General features: G+C 43.1%; 1 protein-coding gene across 6 annotated transcripts in view; it reads left to right on the forward strand.

Moving 5' to 3' along the window:
* The window catches only part of IGF2BP2 (insulin like growth factor 2 mRNA binding protein 2), a 163281-nt gene that overhangs the window by 137685 nt on the left and 10171 nt on the right, over nucleotides 1–15425 (forward strand). For 5 of the 6 annotated variants that reach the window (XM_082392974.1, XM_082392975.1, XM_082392979.1 and 2 more), the window contains 3 exons: nucleotides 2527–2655; nucleotides 12190–12258; nucleotides 13132–13248. In XM_082392974.1, the coding sequence (XP_082249100.1) occupies nucleotides 2527–2655; nucleotides 12190–12258; nucleotides 13132–13248 (315 nt within the window). The remainder of the gene's footprint in view (nucleotides 1–2526; nucleotides 2656–12189; nucleotides 12259–13131; nucleotides 13249–15425) is intronic. The other variant, XM_082392977.1, reaches the window with a different exon arrangement.

Consider the following 15425-nt stretch of genomic DNA (forward strand, 5'->3'; position numbering starts at 1 on the left):
TTAAGAAAAGAATATATAAAAGTATATATAACTAGGGTTATAATTATGTAAAATAATATGGGTCAAAATGCCTGGAAGGCTATATATAAAAATCAAAATAGCTGGTATGTTAGAAAAGTGGGATTTTTTTCCCTCCTTTCCAATTTTAAAAATACATACTTTAAAAATAACTTCTGATTTTCATCTCTCACTGATCTATTCTTTTTTTTTTTTAATTAATTTATTTATTTTTAAATTTTATTTATTTTTGGCTGCATTGGGTCTTCGTTGCTGCGCGCGGGCTTTCTCTAGTTGTGGGGAGCGGGGGCTACTCTTCGTTGTGGTGCGCGGGCTTCTCATTGTGGTGGCTTCTCTTGTTGCAGAGCACGGGCTCTAGGCACGCAGGCCTCAGTAGTTGAGGCATGCAGGCCTTAGGGCGCGCGGGCTTCCGTAGTTGCGGCACGCGGGCTCAGTAGTTGTGGCTCACAGGCTCTAGAGCTCAGGCTCATTAATTGTGGCGCACGGGCTTAGTTGCTCTGTGGCATGTGGGATCTTCCCGGACCAGGGATCGAACCTGTGTCCCCTGCATTGGCAGGCGGATTCTTAACCACTGCGCCACCAAGGCAGTCCCTGATGTATTGCCCAGTAAATGTTGTCATCCACCTCAGCTCTAATACTTCTAGCAGACTGATTTGGATTTGTTCTTCCTGTTATTACTACTAGTTCCAACTTTTTAATGGGGAGACACCATTCTAAAGTTCATTCAGAAATCTTAAAAATATTTGTCCATCAATCAAAGCACAAACTCAGCTCAGAGGAGTAAATTTTTTCATTTTTTATGATAATGATTTTTTTAACATATACAAAACAGGAAAGGATACTATGATAAGCTCTCATATGCCCATAATCCAGCTTCAACAGTTATCAACTCATGGCCTGTTTTGTTTCATCTGAACCTTTATCCATATCCCCACCCACCTTGGATGACTTTGAAGAAAATCCCAGACTTTGTATATAACATTTCACAGAAGAATAAATGTTGACGAAGTACTAGGTAGGTTAATAGGTTAAACGCAGCCCCAGTTTCCTCACCTGCAGCACTTTCCACGAGACCTTCTTACTCAGGTCAGTATTCTCTCTCCCACCTCACCCCAAATCCCACCTTAGTAGCCCACATCACATCATAATTACGAGGCACAACGAGGAGAAGACTTCAGTGGAAACTTCTCCCCCATTTGTGTGTATTTGTCTTTGAAAGTATCATCCACTGATCTCATTTTCTTCTTTTGGGATCTTCATATCTTATGATAAACAGCTCTTTCCGTGAACACCTGGAAATGCTACAAAGGGTCTGGGTGCTCCAGACATCTTCCCCTGAGCATATATATCACTTAGGTTCATTCATGTCTGTGCTAAAGTCATGCATTGATAGGTGAATAACAAAACTACTAAATCTTATACGTGAATGGGATCAAGGTTAAGGATCCTAGCTCTCCTATTCCAGACATTCTAAAAGAAGGCAACTTACTGGGTGACCCTAGAGCCACAGATAAGAAAAGAGAAAATGTTAGAGGTTTGCTTAGCGTTCGGGGGGCAGTGGTGGGACAGGCTGGATACAGTCCAGGGTGGGCGCTGCATCATCCCTCTGCCTCTGAAGGGGCAGCCTGTGTGAGCATCCCCATGTTTAAATGTGAAATAAGCAAGTGAGATGATCATGAAGCTGGCAACTAAATGGTGAAGAAGCCAAGGTTGTGAACCATTCTGAATATGGATAATGGAGTTTACATAAGTGGTATCTTAGTGAAGGGTCTGATCTTTTCCTGGATAGAGTTAGGAAAAACTATTAACCTAATATGTTTTAAACATATTCATTCAGCAAATATTTATTGAGCACTTACTATGTACCAGGCACTGAGCTCACAGCACTAAATAGGACAGTCTCTGTCTATAAGGAAATCGTGGTCTAAAAAGGGGAGGGGCAGCTACGCAGGCCACTCAGATACCATGTGACGCGTGCTGTTGTAAGGAAACGCGGGCATGTTAGGAGAGCACAGAAAGGGCAGTTGAGCTGAGGCCTTTGGGGTGAAAGAAGACTTCCTCGAAGAGGGGACACCTAAGCTCAGGTGAAACCCACATGACGAGTAGGATGTAGCCAGGTGAGGAGGGAGAGAAGCACATTTCTTGCAAGGTAGACAGTGTGTGCGGGGATCCAGAGGAGAGAGAGGAGCAGGACTGGGCAGAGTGGAGGTAAAGGGTTAGCAGGAGAGATGCTGGTGAGGTGGCCTGGGTCCCCAGGAAGAGCCTTGCTTGCTGTGTTAAGATGTGTAGACACTCTCAAGGCAGCAGAGAAGCTTTGAAGGAATGCCACAGTCAGGTTGAGGTTTGGAGAGCTCGACCCTGCAGCAGGGTGAGGAAGAGGTCCACGGGGCCTGGGCGGAGCTGATGAGGAGACACCGGTGCCATCCAGACAAGAGATGGAGGTTGACCCAGGCAAGCTGGACCTCTCAGGTCTCCTCCCCTCAACTTTTTCTCCATTTTTATTCCCAGCAACAAGCCAATCTGATCCCGGGGTTGAACCTCAGCGCACTTGGCATCTTTTCAACAGGACTGTCCATGCTGCCTCCGCCAGCAGGGCCCCGAGGAGCTCCCCCCGCTCCCCCCTACCACCCTTTCGCTGTAAGTAGCTCAGCTTTCAGGGGTCTGCTCGTGCTCCCCCAGGCAGCAGCATTTCTCTGCCATGTTGAATCAGAGCCAAAGCCTTCATTTGGAGGCTGTGCTCATAAGGGATTGTAGAATGAATTGAACAGTTCTTAGGACTTCTTCCTAATGGACAGATTAATGTTACTAAACCATCTTCTAAGTATGTGCTGCTCTTAAACATATAGTATATGTCATATCTGGGAAAGAAAGAGACTATTAGTAAATTCATTAGCTAGAAGCCTATTCATTGTAAAAAAGGATTTGTTAGCTCAAATAAGAACCTTCATGAGTGTTGTTCACCTACTAAAATATTAGGGTACCTGGATGACTCATGTATAAAATTCCCACCTGTGTCTATGACTCAAATTCATTATATTCTATTAATAGGCAGTTTTTAAAAGAAAATAACACACAGTGTTTAGATTTCTAAACGCTTAGCACAATGCCTGGCATTTAGTAGATTCTCAGTAAGTATTTATTGTTTGAATCATAATTAATAGTGGCAGAAGAAATGTGAACTTTATGTGTTTTCTGCTGGTTCCCATTCTCAAGCATCATTCAGGATCAACAAATTACCAAATTAGGACTCAGGATACTTGACAGCTTTTTTTTTTTTTTCATTCCTAATTCTTCTCCAGACATACTACTTATTTTTTAAGCAAACTAATTTTCTCCCAATGTTTATACTGTTTAAATGGGAAGAATCAGGTTGGAGAACATTAGCTTAACCACTTCTTTCTTTTGAGAGGTGGTCTCTGGTGTAGTAGGCATTGCAATGTCCGAATTCCTAGTAACTCTTTGGGTCTCTGTAGAGAGGTAGGATGAACTCACTGTGCTGTTTTGTCAACAAAATACAGACATGAACTTGCACCCACGTCCTTAGTCACAAAAACATACACGTTCTGTCATCTTGTTTATATACAGCTCTTCTGAGTCATTTTAAAATCTCCATACCATTTCTTTAGAGTTATATACATTTTCCCTTAAACTAAAGGATAAGGCCCAATATTGAGCCGTGTGTGTGTGTGTGTGTGTTTGTGTGTGTGTGTGTGTGTTAGAGGGAGCTGGGAATATGGCAGGAGGGAAATGGCAGCTGTTATAGTCATGTAGCTGCTCTAAGGAGGGAGAACAGCTATGAGAGGTGCATGACCCCGTATCTTTGCTGAGATTTGAGAATGACCAAGCCCAGTACAATGAACTGGCATTTAGATACATCTCATTTCTTGGGAGAAATACTGCTCCACAGAAGATAACTTCAAAAGCCTCTCAACCTAAGTAACGTAAATGGTGGGAGAAAAAAGGTATAATACAATAGACCACTTCTAAAATTGATAATCTAAAAGAGAGGTCAGCAAACGACAGCCTGAGGCAGCCCACTACTTATTTTTGTAAATAAATACATCTGTGAATGTTTATTTACGTACTGTCTGTTTGCTTTCCTGCTGTGATGGCAGAGTTGAGTAGATGCAGTAGAGACCCTGAGGTATGCAAAGCCTAAAATATTTATTTGGCTCTTTACAGAAAATTTTGCAGACCCCTGAACTAAACAAAAAGAGAACTTTTCATATGATAGCAGAATATTTTCTAAACTTGAAAATAGGTTTTGCCATTTATATATAAAAGTAATATGTGCAAAGTATTTAAGAAGCAAATAATACAAGTGCAAGTTTTTTCTTAATCTAGAAATAATCAATGTTTCTATGTATATGTGTGTGGGTATATATGCAATTTATATATACATGTATAATGTATTATATAGGTGATATGTGTGTGTGTGTGTGTGTGTGTGTGTGTGTTCCAAATGTTCACTCTACAATGGAAATCCTTGTATATATATCTTGGTTCTTTTATCCAGCTATTTTCTCAATAAATTCCTGGAAATAGAATTGCGGAGCCAAAGAATGTATAAATTTTATATATAACTATAAAAAACATAAATATTGATACATGATAAATTTTGATACATAAAGAATGTACTACTTTTCCTTCCTATCTGGTATATGACAGGTGTTTTTTTTCTCCTATACTCACTACCGATGTAATTATTCCTTGCAATCTGATACTTTAAAGGGTGCTATTATGAGATTTAACACTTTGGGGCTTATTGGCCATTTTTTTCCCTCTCTAATGAATTGTCTTTTTGTATCCCTTGCCCATCAGTCTATTAAGAGGCAGTATAGATTCTGGAGTCAGGCTGCCTGTGTTTGAATCTCTGCACTATATCACTTGTTATTTTTAACAAACTTGGGCAAGTGACTTTTAACCTCTTTGTGTCTCCATGTCCCTGTCTATAAGTTGGGGGTAATAATAGTACACATATCATGGGGTTGTTAAATAAGTAAAAACCTGCACACAGTAATTGCTATGTAAATCTTAGCTGCTATTGTCATTTACCGCCATCTTTTTCTTAATGATTTGTAACAGCTGATTACATGTTAAAGCTGTTAACCATTTGTCATGTTGTAAATATCTTCCACCAGCTTGTCATTTCTCTTTGCTTTATTTGTGGTGTCTTGTGCCATAGTAAATTCTTTTTTTTGGCTTATTTAATTTATTTTTTTTACCTTTTTTTTTCTTTTTTCTTTAGAGTATAGTTGCTTTACAATGTTATGTGAGTTTCTGCCATGCAGCAAAGTGAATCAGTTATACATATACATATATCCACTCTTTTTTAGATGTCCTTCCCATTTAGGTCAACACAGAGCATTGAGTAGAGTTCCTTGTGCTATACACTAGGTTCTCATTAGTTATCTATTTTATGCATAGTAGTGTTTATGTCAGTCCCAATCTCCCTATTCCTCCCACTTCCCCTTCCCCCCTTGGTAACCATAAGTTTGTTCTCTACATCTGTGACTCTATTTCTGCTTTGCAATTAAGTTCACCTGTACCATTTTTCTATATTCCACATATAAGTGATAATTTGATTTTCTCTTTCTTACTTACTTCACTCTGTATGACAATCTCTAGGTCCATCCACATCTCTGCAAATTGTGCCATAGTAATTTAAAATAGATATTTTTTGAACAATCGAACTATGCTGTGTGAAGTAAATAGTAAACGTTTCCCTTCAGCCTGCCTTCTCTTACCCACATTTCACCCAGCAACCACTCCCCAGAAGTATAGCACTATTATGTTTTAAAATATGTTTTATGAGCATATATAATCCTATAATCATATTATTCCAAAACATAAATGGAATCATGCCATACACAATGAATTACTGTGTTTTTATTTGTTTGTTTCCATTTTTTACTTACTATGGGCATCTTTCCATATTTAGAACTAATTCTCTTTGATGACTACATAGTATTCCATTGTATGAAATTTACTATAATTTTTCTACTGAGCATACTATTTTTCTACATTTGGGTTATCTCTAGGCTTTCTCTGCTACAAATAGTGTCAAAATGAATATCCTTATACATAAGTGTGTGAGTATATCTAGAAGTAAATTCTAAGACTGCAATTATTGCATCAAAGGGGAATGTATTTTAAATTTTCACATTTCCCTTCAGCAGAATTTATGCAGAAATTTTAAGAATTAAGATAATTCAATCAGTGATGCTCTCCTTTATGGACTTCTGGCCTTTGTTGTTGTGCTAAGAAAAAGCCTTCTGCCATCTAAGACTATAAAATATTCTCCCAAGTTTTCTTACAGTAATTTTTAGTTGTTGCTTTTGGGGGATCATAGTTTATAATTCACAGGGAATTTATCTTAACTTGTACTTTGAGATAGGGATCTAACGTTATTTTTTTTCCAAATAGATAGCCAGTTTTCCGAAAGTCACTTATTGAGAAATGCACCATTTCATCACTCAATTTGAAATGGCAGCTTTGTTGTTCACTTAATTCGCACTGAGTCATATTCCTGGGCTCTATTCTGTTCCATTCATCTTTTTGTCTACACTATAGTTTTATAGCGTCTTTGACAGTTTCAACAATCTTTTTTTTCCTCAAAGGTTGAATTGGAAAGATGGTCAACTTATACTATACTTGGGAAAATTAATATGTAGGAATTTTCTGTTCCTTGAAGATTTGATACAATCCATCCATAAAAATTCTGGGCCTAGTACCTTTTGTTTGGAGAAAGATCGATCATTTATAACCTTTTCAATTTCTTATAAGTTTTTGACTTGGTTTTGTTGATTTATATTTTCCTATGAAAGTATTCATCTCTCTTTTCATACTTAGTGACACAAAGCTGTGCAAAGCAAACTTGCCTTTTAAAGCAGCGAACTTGTGAATATCTCTCTCTTTTAATTCCTAATATCGTATATTTCCATTCTCTTCTTTTTCTTAATCAAATTTACTAGGGATTTTTCTTTTAATTTTTAAGTAGTTAAGGGTTTCTTTTTTGTTATCGTATAATTGTTTCCTGTACATTTTGTACTCAAAGACTGTTATTGGAACATCTCTGATTTTTGTGGTCTTGCTCATGCATGATCAAATTTTGGAAATCATGGGCACTTGGAAAGATGTACCTTCTCTGATGGACTCAAAGTTGTGTTTATGGCTGTAAAATCAAGCTTTTAATTGGTGGCTTGTATCCTCTATATAACTATTTTTATCTCTATGACTTACTACATTTTGATAGCAGTTTACTGTTCTCCCACTATGATTATGATTTTTCAAATTCTTTATTTCTAACAGTTTTTTGTTTAATGTATTTTTATTATATTACTCTATAAATAACCTGGAATTTTAGTACAAATTATTAAATTTTCTTTCGTAGTCAATACACAATCTCATATTTCACAGTTATTTAGAATTAACTAAACTTTTCTTACTGGTTTCTTTGCTCACTACAGATGGTTTCTTGTATTCCATATCCTCTTATTTTTTGAGTTGTTTTCATTTCTTTGTTTTTCTGGAGTAGTTCCTCAAACAACTTTTTTTACAGGAATAATTATGTAAGTAGTATAATTTCTAAGCTTTTCTATACCTGAAAATGCCTCCCCCCCACCCACCACTTCACATGTGAATGAAAGTTCAACTAGGTATCTAAAAATTCTAGGGTCTTAGTTCCCTTAGAACTCTGAAAACATTGTTGCTACCAGTCTGATTCTCTTTCTTTAGTAGGTAACTTTTTTTTTTTCTTTTGTCTGTAAGTTTTTTGCCTTTTGTAGTATTTTACTGACACCCTTGGAAATCAGAAATCTGACTCTGAGCCCTTTAATCTGAACATTCAAGTTTTTCATTGGTTCAGGAAAACCTTCTGCGTCTGTAATTAATTTTAACATTGCTTCTCTTCCCTCCACTCCATTTCCTCCTGGAGTTTCCACTTTATGGAGAGAGAGTAGATCTTCCCACTCTACTCATCATGTCTGAGTCCTTCCTTTTGTTTTGCGTGAGTTAATCTTCTTGTGCACTGATTGGCTTTTCAAGAGTGTCCATGCTGCTATTTGTATGACTTCTATTGAGTTTTTACTCCACAAGTCATGTTTTTAATTTCTAAGATCGATCTAGTTCTCTGATTGGCTTCCCTCATAGCAGTCTACTCACATATTAAAGCACTGCCCTCTTGAATCTCAACTGAGAAATCAAAGCAGACTTTTTAAAAAAGCTCTCCCTCTTTCCTGAATTAATTCACTGAGGTCATTTTCTTGCCTTGCTCAGCTTTGCTCCCCTCTTTCATGCTGCTGATTCTCTGTATATGTCCAATGAGTTTTAATTGTCCATTCATGTACTTAAACTCAGCAGAGGGCATATTAGAATCCTTAGGGGAGCCTTATCATAACTGCACCATGGGCCCCATCTGAACTAATAAATTTGGAATGTTCCAGGGGAGGGCAGTGTTGGGTTAAGATCTTGGGACGCAGAGTCAGACACAGAGATCTCTGCTCAAATCTTGGCTCCACCTCTTGCTAGCTTACCAATTTCTGGTCCCCCTCAGCTTCTGAGGTGGTCCTCTGAGAGCTCACAAGGGTGATAGGCAGGGGCTGGAAGGAGGCACTGGACAAGCTGGGATAGATTGGTGCACCTTCTGAATCTTGAATAGCTCTGCCCATGACTCTGACCAAGTCCACTCCCTTCCTCCCATGTACATATCCCTGGTTCCCAGGGAGAGCACCTGCCATCTTTATAACATCACTCTGTCATCACACTAAAGCTATTTATATTTTTGAACATAATTTGTATGCCTGACCTTTGCCCTCTTTACTACCCCTTCAACACCCCTCTCTCTTCCTGCTCCCTGATTTCTTCATGATTCAGAATATCACCTAAATGATATATCAAATGGTCATACACAACAGCTAGGAACTGAGGACCCTGCAGTTCTTCCAGGAAAAGCAGGCCCAACTTAAAATTTAATTCCATTCTAAATGTTCATGAGTATGTTTGATATATACGCCTCTACTACCCCCAGGTAGTCAAGCACAGAGGAAAAGCAGACACTAGTTGCCCTCAAACAGAATCTGAAATGAACCAGTGGATAATAGTGACCCCCTGCACCCTTGCTGCCTCTCTTTTTGGGGGAGCACACCTGGCAGGGGCACCTTCACCATAACCTCTTCTCCCCCCCCGTACCCCAAATCATAATTCTTTTGAAACACTCAAAAGTAAAGTAGCTTCTCCCTCATAAAATAGCTGGGGACCCTCAAACTGGGACAGTAAAAGCCCAATTGCCATTTTAGGGTTGTGGTTCCATACCGCCCACCCCACTCTGGGGCCCGTTTGTCAGATGGGTACACCCTGCTTTCCCGTTAAAGAGAACATTTATTTAAGTCATCAGCACGTTACTTTTTGATCATCATGACTAAGCTCCTCTTCCAGTTGAGGTTGTGGACTCCATGTAAGCATGGGGGTAGGGAGAATGGAAAGTGTGCTCTGATAAGTGATAAATAAGTACTCATTTAACACTCAGTAGTTCAAGCCATACATTGCCTGATGATGGATTCTCCATTCCTGTGACCTCATTGAATGCCACGTAACGTCCTTCAGGGGCATCCATTGTACTTTGGGTCAAATCCACATCCAAATCGAGGCCCACAGGGCCCTCCCTGCGTGATCTCACACTACCTGCCTCCCCATCCCATCAGGCTGTTCTCTCAGTTGCTTTCACCATACTGGCCTCTTTTCTGTTTTCCAAACAGACCAACCCCTTTCCTAGCTCTGCACCTCTCAGAACCCTGCTTAGAATGTCTCTTCCCTAGTGCCTTGCATGGGGCTCCGTCTCCTCTGTGGGTCCCAACTCAGAGGTCACCTCCTCCAAGAGGCTTCCCAGACCCCTCCAGCTGAAGTTGCCATCCCACTCCTCATCTCGGCAGCTACCCTTCCTCATATCCTCCTGTTCGTTTCTTTCACATGCTTGTCTGCCTCTCCAGTAGAACCTAAGTTCTGTGATGGCAGTGACCTTTTCTGTCTCAATAGCTGTGTCCCCAGCACCTAGAACAGTGCTTTGCTCAAATATCTTTTGGATGAATGAGTAAACAATTGAATGAACTCCCACAACAGTATTGTAAGCTCTGGATATTATTTTAATCCATTTGTGGATGAGGTTCAGAAAAGCTGAATAAATTATTCCAAGTTGTATAGAACTAGTGATTCAGACTCAAGTCTTCTGGGTCTTCTGACTCCAAAAACCAACTTATATACACAAAGGCTAATGACAGAGCCTCAGCTAGAAACACGTTCCTGATTGCCGAGTTTGGGGTTCTTTCTCCACAGCGGTTTTCCAGCTGTAACTCATGAATAAAAAGAGGACTGGGGAATTATTTCTTTTTATCCTTTTATAGTTCATCCCCTCCCCTCACCCAAGTGGTAGATCTGAATTTGATACAGTGTTTATATTGGGAGTATTTGAACCCAGAATGGAGCTACACTTGTGGTTTGTCTATTTTGAGGCCAAATCACAATTCAAAAGAATTATTTCTGCTGAGAGCTGAAGGAAAAGCTCTCCAGGTGAGAGGAGGGCAGAAGCATCCTCTCCCCAAGGTAGAGCTTTGTCTGAGCAGAAAAGCTGCAGGAATTCTCCCCGACCCGCCGTGGCCCAGGAAAGGGGCCTGCACTGAGAAGGGTCTGGAGCTGATGCTCTTCAAGAAGGAAGCAGGCCCAAGTGAGCCAAACGTCTTCACTCAGCTTCCTTTCAAAAGTGGACGTCGGGCAGAAGAACACTGATCTCATAGCCCCCTCTTGTGGCCCTGAGGTGTCACTGCAGCCTCTTTCCAAGTCGTGAGAGCAGAGGCTTGCATTACAGGATCGTTCCCTTCCTTTGGCAAAGCTCTGTCCCCTGCAGGTGCTGTGGACACTCAGAGCACCCTTGGAGGAAGTTCCCCACCGTGTTCACATCTCTTTTCCCCTGAAGTCCACTATCCAAACTCAAAAAGAGGAATCGTTTCATTTTTGTCCCTAATGAGTCCGAAGGCAAAGTTGTGCTCTGGAACTCAGAATCCAACTGGTTATTCAGTAGACAGAGGATACCAGGAGATTTGCTCAAGGACCCTCAAATGAAAGCTAGGTCCCCTAACTCCAAGCCTCCAGCTGGTCAGTGTCTGACCACTGCTAGACGGCCCCTCAGGGATTGGTTCCATGGTGCCCAGAGCTGTCCACCTCCCTTCCTGTAATAGGCATGTCAGCATTTACTTGGCCTTATGTGTAAAGCACAGTGAACTAGACATTGCTGACTCTGCTTAATGTCCTGCCCGTAAAATATATAAATGCAGATGTATTCCTGTCTTGCAGGACTGTTGTGAGGATTAAGAGAGTTTATGGGGAATTCCCTGGTGGTCCAGTGGTTAGGACTCCACGCTTTCACTATAGGGGGCATGGGTTCGATCCCTGGTTGGGGAACTAAGGATCCCACACGCTGCGTGGCACAGCCAAAAATAAAATATTTTTTTTTAAAAAGAGTTTATGGATAAAGTATCTACCACAATGCTTAGGACACAGTAGGTATTCAATAAAAAGCAGCTACTTTAAAAATTAACGCTACTTTCCTAATAGCTCTGTTTTCTTCTACCACATCTGCCTTCCTGTCCCCTGCTTCCCCCTCCCCCTCCACAATATGTATTTATTCATTCATTTTCTCTCCTCAGTTTCGTTTTCAATTTCTCTATTCTCAGTCTCTCCATTCCTTCTGAGATTCTATGGGCACTCACTGATCTGACTTCCCAGGAACACTTTGCTTGTTTAGAATAACTCTTGGATTTGTCCTGGCTCTCTCTGTTCCTTTAACCTGTGGTTCATAATTCCTCAGAAAATAGAAACCACTGGCGCTTCCTCTCTGCCTGAGGGCAGGTTAAAAAGTGCGTGTGCATGTTCCCTCCTCTGGTGGGTTCCTGGGAAGCCTGGACCATGACTCAGCTTGGAAATGATGAATATCCAGCCCAGCCAGTGCTCCGTGAGGGAAGGGAGCAGAGATCTGAGCTGCAGAGGCACAGGTGTGCCTTTAGGACAGCGCGGCCCGGTGGTGGTGCCGGGAGCCTTTGTTGTGTGTGGGAATCTTGCCTCCCTGAGTTTGGTGAGCGGCCCTGTGGGCCCTGCTGACTGCCCATTTCTCTCCTGCTGCAGACCCACTCCGGATACTTCTCCAGCTTGTACCCCCCTCACCAGTTCGGCCCGTTCCCGCATCATCACTCAGTAAGTGCCCACAGTTCAGCCCCATCTGCCACTTGTCCCTCTCCTGTGGCCGGTGCCACTCAGTCCTTAGCAGACTGACCAGTGCATGCTCATGGTGTGTGTGCCGGGTCCCCTGGTTCCAGGCTGTCCTGGGAGTGACACATTGCAGGGCATCAGCACACCAGACCACCCGGCACTCAAGTGCACTAAGAGGCCCTTCAGCATCCTGCTGGTGCTCACAGATCCCACAGGTGGCTGGAAACTGGTGCAGAGGAGCAATCAGCAGGTCAAATTAGGAGGTGGTGTTGGGCTAAAGAACAGAGTCTCCAAAGTTCCTTAACAAAGTCTAGCAAGTGGGCCGTGTCATTCCCACAGACCTCTACAGACAAGAACAGCAAGGGCTCCTGGCGGGCTTGCCTGTGTCTCTCTGGGCCGTCCCCTCGCAGCCTGTTCAGGGCAGGTTTAATTACAGTCTCGTTTTGAACCCAGTTCCCCTCCAGTGAAAATGCCGCTCCTGCCCGCTAGGTGGGAGGGCAGCTCTCTGTTCCTGCTAACAAAGTGCCTCAGGCCAGGTGTGCTTAATAGCTACTGATTCCTTGGATGAAGACACAGGAGAAATACACATCACATTTGAACTTGACAGAGGGCCCGTGGACAGACAGCTTGCTGTGTCTAGCAAATTCAGAGCTGCTCAGGAGGAGTTTGCACTCTAGTGGTTGTGTAGTTAGTGTGGACCCTGTTCAAGTTCATCCCTCCAGCTTCCCCACTGCAGCACCCCAGGCCCCAGAAGAATCCCATGCGGCATCTGGCCATTGCTCCGTTACTGTTGAGTGCCTGAAGGAGCAGCCCCAGTAGGAATGATGTCGTCTGTCTTGTCTTGTCCTGTCCTTCCAGTATCCAGAGCAGGAGATTGTGAATCTCTTCATCCCAACCCAGGCTGTGGGTGCCATCATCGGGAAGAAAGGGGCGCACATTAAACAGCTGGCCAGATTCGCCGGGGCCTCCATCAAGGTAAAGCCGCTCTTGACAGCTGCCCCTATACCACCCTCTTCCACCCCCATCTCCACTCCATGTCCCTTGTTCCTTCTGTCCGTCCTGGGCAATTCTTACACCATCCATAAAATCCTACAGGACCTGGAAAGCCTGCCTTCAGGACTATTCCCATGTACACTCATCTTTACCTCTTTCACTCCTTTTTTGTTCAACTAACAAATGAATTAGGAAAAAATACTAGTAATACATAAGCCAACCTGGTCCTCTTTGGGCTACCATTGTCCTCAAGAGAAAACAAAGGCTGAGGATTCTCCCAAGTGAAGGGGGTGAGCCTAAGGAGAGCGATAATTTATACTCAGCAGTTGTCAGTGCTTTGATGCTTTAGTTAGTCTCCATTTCAGAAACCTTTGAACTTTGACAAATAGTTTGAATGGAAAACTCTTTGAAAGGCAGTGATGAAACCGCAGATAAACAAAAGCCGGTGATATAACCTGAGCCGCGGCCTCGGGGTTGAGGAGAGTCTGGGGTTGAGGAGAGAGGTCAGGAAGGAGGGCCCCTGATTCATGCACTGGCCGAGTGCAGACACAGCTGCAGTTACATTCCCACCGCCTGTCTCCTGGAGCATAATGGGAAGAGTCGGCAGAGAAGCTGAAAGGGGAGGATTATTCGACCCTGGTCCTGCTCCAAGCCCAGCTATCAGCGCTGACTCACGGGCAGGATGCTGAGCACGTCCCAAGCCTCGTGAAACGCTGTCGGAAACAAGAGTTTCCGTTGTTACGTAAAATAATTTGCTGCCATGGGACAACCCGGAATTCCGAACAAGAAGTCTCATGACTTGGAGAGAAAGAATGCTTACACTTTCTCCCTAAGAAGAGCTGGAATTTCTCCCACAGCAAGTGTGCTGGAGAAAAAACAAAAACAAAACATTCTGAGTAGTGCAGAACAAGGATTGCAGTGAGACCATGAAAGAATTTTACGTATGTAAATCATTTCCCCTCTCGGTGCTCGTTTATCTCACCTGCAAAGCACGCAGATTGGAGAGCCCGAGGTGGGGGCAGATGGTGGTGGAGCACCCGGGGCCTTTGCACCCGGCAGGCTTGTTGCAGGTGAGACCCCAGCCCAGGTACTGACGGGCTGTGCTGGGCCCGCCCTCTGTGTGGGACAGGTAAGGTATGGACGACCACTGGGCTGGCTGCACCCTGAGGGCCATTCTCAGTGTCCGGTCCTGTGGTCTGAGGTGCGATGCAACGCAAGGGACAGAATGAGACAATTTCAACTAGAAGGGACTTGAGGGATCGTCTCATCAAATCCTCTCTTTTTCCCCTGAGAAAAGGGAGACTGAGAGAGGGAACGGGAGATGGCCAAGGCACACAGGTGGCAGGACTGGCTCTTAGATAGCAGTTCTGCCGACTTGTAGGCTACAGGGCACTTCCCAGGACTAATCGCAGCAATAACTCTCCACTTACCATTGCCCATAAGGAACTAAGGCCCAGTGTTTCATTGACATGTCAATGGCCACAAAGCTAAAGAATGTGAGAGCTGAGGTTGGACCAGGCTATCCTATTTTTGGTCCAATGTTTTTTCAACCTGAGCAACCCGAGTGCTATACCAGAGTCATTCCAGCAAGACTTTGGGAAAGTAGAGAAGGATCAACCCCTTGGGCTTCCCCCACAGCATCCCTGTAGTCCCTCTATGTCCCAGCAGAGTTGAGTGGTGGCGTGACTTCTGTGGTGGGCAAAGACAGCAGGGGACAGAATGGGCTCTGGCTCTCTCCAGAGCACTAAAGAAGAGAGGAAGCCAGGGAAGCCAAACATTTGCAAGAGACATTTTCTACTTTTTAAAATCAGTCTGGTTTTTGCTAGATTTCCTTTATCTTGACAGGTCTCTGACAGCATCTGTCTCTAAAGATGATGATCTCACTAATTCCAGAGAACCACACCCCAATCCTGCTCTGCCAGTCTTCAGGGGCCACAACTAGAGGCACATTTGATGCTGCTGGGGCAGGGGGAGAGCTTTACACTAACACGTGGGAGCAGAGTGCTGGAAGGGGGTGGGCCGAGTTGGGATCGGGCAGTGCAGGCAAGAGATGCTTCAGTTACAGGCGAGAGCTAAGCCCCCGTCGCCTGCCTTTCCTGCACATCATCTGGCCGACAGGCTTCAGAATGCCACACAAAATTCCTGATCCTTGTTTCAGC

The sequence above is a fragment of the Balaenoptera borealis genome (genome assembly GCF_965194805.1).
Source record: "Balaenoptera borealis genome assembly, chromosome: 5".
Taxonomy (NCBI): Eukaryota; Metazoa; Chordata; class Mammalia; order Artiodactyla; family Balaenopteridae; genus Balaenoptera; species Balaenoptera borealis.